Here is a 9,114-nt window from a genome sequence, read left to right on the forward strand (position 1 = left end):
TTTCATTGGAATGAATGGCCTGGCTATTTTTTTTTTTTCCTTATACAGCCAGAGCATTCCTTTCAATCAAAGATGCTTTATACAAAGCATAGTTCATTATCAAAAGCATGCTATAACAGCGTACAAATTACACACTTCCTCACCAATGGTATAAAATTAAATTGCCTAAAGAGGAGTGGCCTTGTTTGAACGTGTAGTGAACGTTGTGTGGATAAATGAAAAGTTATATTTAAATAATTTATTAATATGTTCTTTTGCTAACGTTATATTGATGATATTTACAGAGCTAAAAGACATATTTACCATCACTGAGATTAGTTTTGTTAGGGCGTTCACGAACGTCAGCTGACATTAGCTTCTCTGTGTTGCCAGATCTCGCGAGAGTTTGGTCCTGAAATAGAAACAGGTCTCAAACAAAGTAAATTTTCTCCTGATGTGTCCGTCTGAAAAATGCCATTTTAGTGTCAGATATGTGGCTTATGAGAAATGGGTCCAATATCTACTTTGGTGACTATGGGGCAAAATAATTGGAATCAATACACTCGGACCTGCCGCTAGTCTCCTTAAGAAGTGTGGTAGTGGCACAGATACAGGAAACTACTCCGAGTTGGGGCATCTCGGTTCTAAACTGTCTTAATACATCCATGGGCCACAGTGCTTCAGAGGCGCATTCAAAAGACGTAAATAAACGCTAAAGGTGGAGAAGGTGGTCATAGCGACAAAAGCAGTAGGGTAATACAAAGAATACACAGGGGTTTGTATTCTTTTACTTTAGCGTAATTGTGTGCACAATACTGTAATGGCTGACAGGATGCCGTTGTGCTCTGCGCTGAAGAACTGCAAAGGCTCCTGGGACTGTGTTCTGAACGGTTCATGTCTCAATTATGTTTTATTGATGTTTTGTTAATGTTTTGTGTGTGCATTTATGTTACCTGGGTTTTAGTATTATGGGGTTGATTTAGTGTTCAGGTTTATGTATTGGTGTAACCATGACCGAGACTTGGGTGGGGATTGATAGCTTCTGGGCAGTGAGGGTGCAATCAATGTCTGTGAGTAATGTGCTAATTATCCTACACATTGTCACAATGCAGTACCATGGATTGCTGTCTGTCTGAATTTGTAGGATGGAATATTTGGCCTACATGACCTGCTGCCCTTGGCAGGGGTTTAAAAAATGTGTCAATACAATCTCAAACTCTCTCTCTCTTGTTGCCCTGCGTTACTGTCTCTGTCTGTATAAATATGTCAAGACTTGAAGAGCAAAAAAAACAAACTGCCCCAGAGATTGCATTAGCTCTGACCTCATTTCTTTTGAAATGCTGACATGGCATTTCCTGAATACTTTGGAGAAAGTAGCCAGAAATTTAACAGGCCATGAACTAATATCATCAGAAAATGCCATCACTACATAGTTAGAATATTTTAGCCAGTACTAAAATGCAATTTAGTGTCACAAATGGAACCGCAATAGTTTGACACATTAAAATGGAGTTTCTCACGGGATTGACCTTCCTCTGACTTGTTAAAGCACTATTTTCATTTGATGGAGCGTTTTTACTTTCAGAATGTAGTTCAGGGGCAACTGCTAACTTTAGCTCCAGTGTTCTCCGTCACATTTGTCCTTTAATATACCTTTTAACATTGCAAATTCCAAAGAGGCACAATGAGTGATACCTGCTGTAGTATACCACCAGGATCCGTGTTTTGTTGCGAGTAAAATTGTGATCATTTTCAAAATGAAAGCTTAAAGTGTGGTGCCAACTACAGGTTGAAGGTAATGAAAAGGACCCTTGCATAAACACAAAACAGATGGCCTTAGACTTATTGCATATTCTGTGCAGTCTTTTAATCTTTAAGTCTTTCAATCGTTTCAGTCTGGCGACCATCATCAGTGCAGCGATGTTCTGATGATCAAGTGTTTGCTGCTTGCCTCACTAAGATTAAAAGACTGGATAGAACAGATAATTAGTCTGAAGCCATCCATACTTTTGTTAGCGTGCATATGCTAATAAGTACTTTGCATTTGATTTGTTACCTGACCAACACACCCTCAAATTTTATAAAGTGAGCTGTTTTTCAAAGTGACCCTCAAAAGAACTCTATGAACTACAGATTGCCAAACAAGACATGAGTCTAAAGCCATGCTAGTAACTCTGAGCCTGTACATAGGCACAGCGGTGCTTTTAGCTAAACGCTAACATCAGCATGCTAACATGCTTACAGTGATGCTACCATGCTTATGTTTAGCAGGTTATAATAACCATGTTCCACATCTTTGTTTAGCCTGTTAGCATACTAACATTTCCTAGTTAGTACTAAATTCAAAAAGTACAGCTGAGTCTGACGGGAATGTTATTAGTTTTGCAGGTATTTGGTCAGTTTTTGTTTTGTGCATTGCGCAAATAAAAGATTTCACCTGATGGTGGCGCTAGATAAAAAGTCATTATGTCATTGTCATTATTAGTTATTATGATACCTTCTAAGGGGAACATGAATGTCTGCACCAAATCCATCCAAAAGTTGCCTATACATTTCACTTAAAGCCACAATGTCAACTTTGTGGTGGCACTAGAAGAAAAGTCAGGGGATTACCAAATTCTGTACGATTCATCCTCTGAGGACCTTGAATATCTGCTTACAATTTCATGATAATTATACCAATATTTGTTGAGATATTTCAGTCTGGATCGACCAACCTTTCTATCCCGAGAAAATGGTACAAGATGCGTATACAACACTGGGGTATATTCCATAGACATTATTGTGTGTTCTTCTATTTTTCATTGTGGTTATCTTCTGTGTTTTGTTTTCCAGATCCTGGCAATTATCTCCATCCTCTTCATTGTGTTGTCTACCATTGCCTTGTCTCTGAACACCCTTCCAGAGCTGCAGGACACAGATGAGTTTGGTCATTCCACAGACAACCCACAGCTGGCCCATGTGGAAGCTGTGTGTATTGCCTGGTTTACCATGGAGTACCTACTTCGCTTCCTCTCTTCCCCCAACAAGTGGAAGTTCTTTAAGGGTCCTCTGAATATCATCGACCTGCTGGCCATCCTGCCCTACTACGTCACCATCTTCCTGACAGAATCCAACAAGAGTGTGCTGCAATTTCAAAACGTGCGCCGCGTGGTTCAGATTTTCCGAATCATGCGGATCTTGCGTATTTTGAAGCTGGCTCGTCACTCCACAGGTCTTCAGTCTCTGGGTTTCACTCTTAGGAGGAGCTACAATGAGCTGGGCCTGCTTATCCTTTTCTTGGCCATGGGCATCATGATATTCTCCAGTCTGGTGTTCTTTGCTGAAAAGGATGAAGAGGACACCAAGTTCAAAAGCATCCCAGCTTCCTTCTGGTGGGCTACCATTACTATGACCACAGTAGGCTATGGAGATATTTACCCCAAAACTCTACTGGGAAAGATAGTTGGAGGTTTGTGCTGCATCGCCGGAGTACTGGTGATAGCCCTGCCTATCCCCATCATCGTGAATAACTTCTCTGAGTTCTACAAAGAGCAAAAGAGGCAGGAGAAAGCCATTAAAAGAAGGGAGGCTCTGGAGAGGGCTAAGAGAAATGGTAGCATTGTTTCTATGAACACAAAAGACGCCTTTGGCCGCAGTATAGAGCTCATGGATATAATGGTGGAAAATACTGAGCAAAAGATGGAGAAGGTGCATGATAATCATGTGTCTCCTAGTCGGCAAAAAGGGACACTCAAACTCAAGTCACATATGAGCCCCAGCAGCCCCACCAAAAACCTTGAATCCAACAACCAAGAGCAGGCCAAGCCCTCAAGCAGCCCTCAGCATCTCAGTGCACAGAAACTGGAGGAGATGTACAACAAGATGGCCAAGGCCCAGTCACAACCCGACATCAACAGCAAGGAAAAAGGGCCACCATCCAAAGCAGTTGGGCAGGGATCTGAATTAGAGATGGGAAGTATCCCCACTGAAGCCATCTCAAGCAAAGCAGAGGCAGTTGCAGACATAAGGAGCATGTCCAGCATTGACAGCTTCATCAGCTGCGCCACTGACTTACCTGAGAGCTCTCGCTTTTCCCACAGCCCCATCAGCAGCATGCTAGGGAGAGTCAGTACCAACCCCAGCCTGGAGCCCACCCTGGAGAATGAGCATGAAGGATCCCAGGACACCACTACACCCCTGATAGGACAAGGCACAAAGCCTGGCCTGCATTCTGACAGCCCCAGGAGTCTGCCCTTCAACAAACCGCACAAAAGCCGCTCACTAAAGGTCAACTTCAGAGCTGAGGAGGATTCAGGGACAGGGGCTCTCTCAGACAGCTCATCAGTCCGGAGCCCCGAGGTGTCCGTCTACACAACTGCCAGCAGCAGGACACCCAGCAAGAGCCCGGATAATTTAATGCCTAGCAGCCTCTTCACATTCCACGATGCGTCCATCAATACATTCATTGATGCTGATACAGATGAGGAGGAGCATCTGTATGATGGTTCAGGCACCAAACCATCCCAAAGACTTCTGGAAAGAACCAGGCCCAAGTTTGCCCCTCACTCCAGCTTCCAGCAAGGGGCCAACCACATGGAGGGCCTACAGAGGAAGCTGGGAAACAGCACACTGCCGCTAGAAGGGCAAGAGAACCATGTGGCTCAGGAACTACAGCCATTTCAGGGAGAGAAGAGTCACTCTAATGCTTAAAGTGGGAGTGACCACGGAGGAAACATACAGGAGAGGAGGAAGCAGAAAGGAAAATGTAAGAAGCACAGTGAACTCAGCAAAACTGAACTTCCCAAAAATATGAAAGACAATGAAAACATTTGCAGGAACATTTGAAGAATTACAACACAAAATGCTTCTCCCATGAAAATAGATGCAGACAATGGGAAATAAGTTTGTGTTTTGCTCTCAAACCTTTTCCTACCAAGGACTCCTGAATTAATTAGTTTAGCAGAGGATTCTGATCTAAGAGGTTTTAAAAGTGTCTGATAGTTTTTACTATTTATACATGTGTTTTAGCCCAGATCATCATATAATAATCACCGCCTAGTTTTAAGAGTATAGGATATCATTTTTATAAGCAAAAACCTATTTTTCTGACATCCCCTGGGTACTACTTTAAAGCCACTATAGCAAACAATCCAATCAGTAGCAACCCACAGAGGGCATTGAAACATGGCACTGCAAAATGGGAAACTCATTCACTTGAGGTATTTCAAATAACTACGTTGTTGTGTGAAACGAGAACTTACATTTGTCTTCAAGTTATTGGTTACACAGTGTATAAATATGGCATTACAAAGGCAACAGTGTGTTGTGAAAATGTATAGTTTGCTTCCTTTAACTTCCTTCCTCAAAACTGGCCTTAGTTTATGTTGTCACCCATGTTTAATGTTTGTATGAGTGAGAAAGAGAGACATATACGGACAGACAGTACATACAAATAAACAGTACTGTATATTCATTGTTATGTAGCGTTCTTGATCTCTTAAGTGTGAACTTGAGGAGCATCAAGTATTTCCATCTGAGTTTAGTGTCATGCACGTCCATATTTTTTTACTGCACAGAAAATATTTAGACAACACAAAGACACTGTGAGGCTGCATCCATCGATTTCCTTCTTGTTCCAATGGTGCCCGACTGCTGGCAAGGGAGAGCACCTTAACGTGATCATTATTTTCATTATAAACAGAAAAAAAATACTCTTTATTCTTGTTTGTAGTGGTGTTATCAGAATTTTAACCTGCCGTAAATCTAAATGTCTTTATGTGTTATTTCAAAACATTCTCAAAGGTGTCTCGAAGGAGTCATCATACCTATTGTAGCTGATAACTTCATATAAAATGACAGGTCTGATGAGCATCACTAGCTGGAAAGACAGCACTGAAAATCACTGAGATTTTTTATGTTGAACCTCCACTTTTGGAATGTGACTATTGTACATGTATAACTACAAAAGTAGAATATTACACACACAAAGAAACAACATTAAATTTACAAGGTACAGAATGAAAATAATTTATATTTTTAAGAAATTTTCTAAAAGAATTGACTCTTAGACAAATATATTGTGCTAATTTCGTAGTTTTGCATTTCGATATATGTACTGCATTATTTTGATGGAGTTGCATTTGTTAGACAATATACTGTAGTAGATGAATTTGTATTGTTTGCTACTGTCTCCCCGTAAATGTCTGTCCCTCTATCCTTATTTGCAATGTGAAGAACCAAAGAATTGTTCCTTCTGATATCTTGTACAGATGATGGTAAGTTTTACTGTTTTATCTCAAAAATGTAAGAAATGTAAGCATTCCTTTTCTAAATCTGACATACTTCAGGGAGCCATACTTGCTCATGCGGTACAAACATGTAAGTAGACGAGAGGACTGCCCTTTGAAGAAGAAAGCTGTTGACAGGGAATGAAAAGAATAGACGGAAAATGAAGAGGGAACACGGCACTTTAGTTCACACCCATTTCAAAAGCTAAAATTGGATTATTTACACACTGTGGATCTTGGCAAGTGGTTCGCTTCCAGAGATCCAAAACATTACACTCACATGAGGTCATGTGACATCTCTTACAAACACAAAGCCACCTCGCAGCAGTTCAACCAAATATCCTGCATCCTGCACCTGACTCCAAACATATGCTCTTTGTTACATTACACATGCAAGCATGTTTTTAAAGCATTATTAACTTTACAAAAAAAACATGCAAGCAAGCTTTAAAGCCTGTTTTAGGTAGTTTTTAGTTAGTAGTGAGTCTAGAAATAGAAGTATTTATGCTGTATGGTTGTTTGCAATCATTAGACATTATATGAGTAAGATATTTCCGTGCCTTTGCTTTTAACAGACGCCTACCCCGCACACTGAATCTGTCGCTGTCTACTGATGCCCGAATGACAATTAAACAAACAGTACAGCAAATAAACACACAGAGAACTGGGTCATCAAGCTGTCAGACTGCTGTATTAGATACCCACCCCCTCCCTCTAATGTATTTCCTGTACACTTAAATGCACCAAACATTTACATGATGAAGGCCCAATCCACAAAAACAAACGTGCAGACTCACTCAGTGAAGTGAACGACCACTGTTTCCATGGTGATGGTTGAGATGACTCAATGGCTCGCATTTGATAAAAGCATGTAGACTAATTTGTAGAGACACATTGCAAATATACACAGTTTACATTCTGTTCATGCATTCACTCAATCATTCATTCATCTCTTCTTCCCTGCTCACCTGTGGCTTCAGTCTGGTGAAGCCTCAATTATCGATAAAATGATGTAAACAGAAAGCTGGATTGTGGGCCTTTAAATCAGACTGCCACACCATCCCTTTACTTCACTTTTTCATAGAAACATTGACACATCTCAGCAAATTACAAAAGAACAGGTAGAGCATGACCACAGCTACGTAAGGTGCTGTTGCTATGGTGTATGCTTACTTCAGCTACCGACCCCCACGGTGGGAGTGAGTGTGAAATGTGAATGGAATAGGAACAAGAGGTGTGTGACAGAGAGAGCTGTGCAGCCTGATTACAACTGACATCACTAATGATGGCTGTAGCACTCTGCTCCTTCACCTCATGCCCAACTTCACATCATCATTCAAGACATAATCTGTGAGCTTTCTCAGCTCTTTTATTGTCCTGTCTTTTAAAGACAGGACAATCACTATCATCCTCTCATTCAGAAAGTTATGCAGCTAGATTATGCACACTCATGCAGTCATGTGGGTTTTTCCATTACAAGCACCAGCCCCGTGCTTGCGTCTTTTGTGCAGAATGACAGTGCAGAAATGGCATCCTTTTGAGGATGTGTTCATTTCTGTGATTCTATTATTATCATCCTGGGCATGCAAAGGGAGGGTCTGGGCCAGAAGGGAAGGCTCAGTTACAGCAATGTCTTTTGTCTGACGATGTCATAGAGGAACAAACTTTGTAACAGAGAACATACAGTAAATACTCACTGATCTTTGGTATTGAGCCTCTCATCATCGTGGACAACTCCTTCCTCTGTTGAATTAATGTTAACAATGTCCTTATTGCCCTGTCTTTATTATTTTCCTGTTTTCTGAACTGCACTTTATTGATTATTCTGTATTAAATCCTCTTCTGCTTTCTCGTAACCATGCAACTAAAAATGTCAACATACAAACGGTCAAATACAATTTCCAAAGCACAAAGTATAATGTCAATAAGTATCAGAATTTTCTTTAAGCACAATACGCCACACTAGAGGTTCAAGCCAAATGCAGACACATCATTTAATTTTCAGAATCTTCCCCCTTATTTAGGGAATGAATCGCCTCTGTTCAACTCACACAGGTCTGTATGCCGCCCTTACAGTGTGTGGGGAAATGTTTGTTTTGTAAGATTTCATACTTTGTACCAGTTGACTTTATAGAATATTATCTTTGTGGTTTCCTGTTGTTCAACGCATGTAGCTCAATTAAACTTTAACCCACATAACTTGTAAATATCATCTTATAAGCTATAGGAAAATGTCTATGATCAGCAATTTGGAAGCAATTGCCTCCTTTTACTGACTAATGCTTAATAAAAGACAATAATCCAGTGTTGGTGCTGCACTCTATTAACGGAATTGTGTTTTCATGAAAAACAGTGAATTCACACAAGAGGAATGTAATGCATGGAGAGCGAACACTGAGATTGGGCAAGGGCTGAGCTTGTGGTTTGTGGAAGGAAACTGCATATCTTATACAACAGCACCCTCCAGTGTTACATTACATTACATGTCATTTAGCTGACGCTTTTATCCAAAGCGACTTACAATTGCTATATATGTCAGAGGTCGCATGCCAACTAGGGGTTAAGTGTCTTGCTCAGGGACACATTGGTCTGTATTCAATGAAAAATATACTGTACATATTAAAATACTCTACAAAATCACTACACTCAATGGCACATGATTATTTAATTTTAAGGGCTGTAACTAAAAAAAATGTCATTATTAATTACTCTAATGATTATTTTTCCAAGAAAATGTAAAAATAAATATACTAAAGCGTCTATCACAATTTCCCTCAGACGAAAGTGACATTTTAAAATGTCTTGTTTTGACCGCCCAACAGTCAGAAACCCAAACATATTCAGTTTCCAGTTATATAAAACAGAG

The 9,114-nt window shown here is 40.3% G+C and overlaps 1 protein-coding gene across 1 annotated transcript in view; it reads left to right on the forward strand.

Annotated features, from left to right (window-relative positions):
- LOC120557990 (potassium voltage-gated channel subfamily B member 1-like) overlaps positions 1-8,888 on the forward strand; it is a 44,805-nt gene extending 35,917 nt beyond the window's left edge. Inside the window, exon 3 of the mRNA XM_039798758.1 lies at positions 2,815-8,888. Coding sequence (XP_039654692.1) covers positions 2,815-4,671 — 1,857 coding nt within the window. The 3' untranslated portion in view covers positions 4,672-8,888. The remainder of the gene's footprint in view (positions 1-2,814) is intronic.
- Positions 8,889-9,114: the final 226 nt, after the last annotated feature.

This window comes from Perca fluviatilis, chromosome 4 (genome assembly GCF_010015445.1).
Source record: "Perca fluviatilis chromosome 4, GENO_Pfluv_1.0, whole genome shotgun sequence".
NCBI classification, from domain to species: Eukaryota; Metazoa; Chordata; class Actinopteri; order Perciformes; family Percidae; genus Perca; species Perca fluviatilis.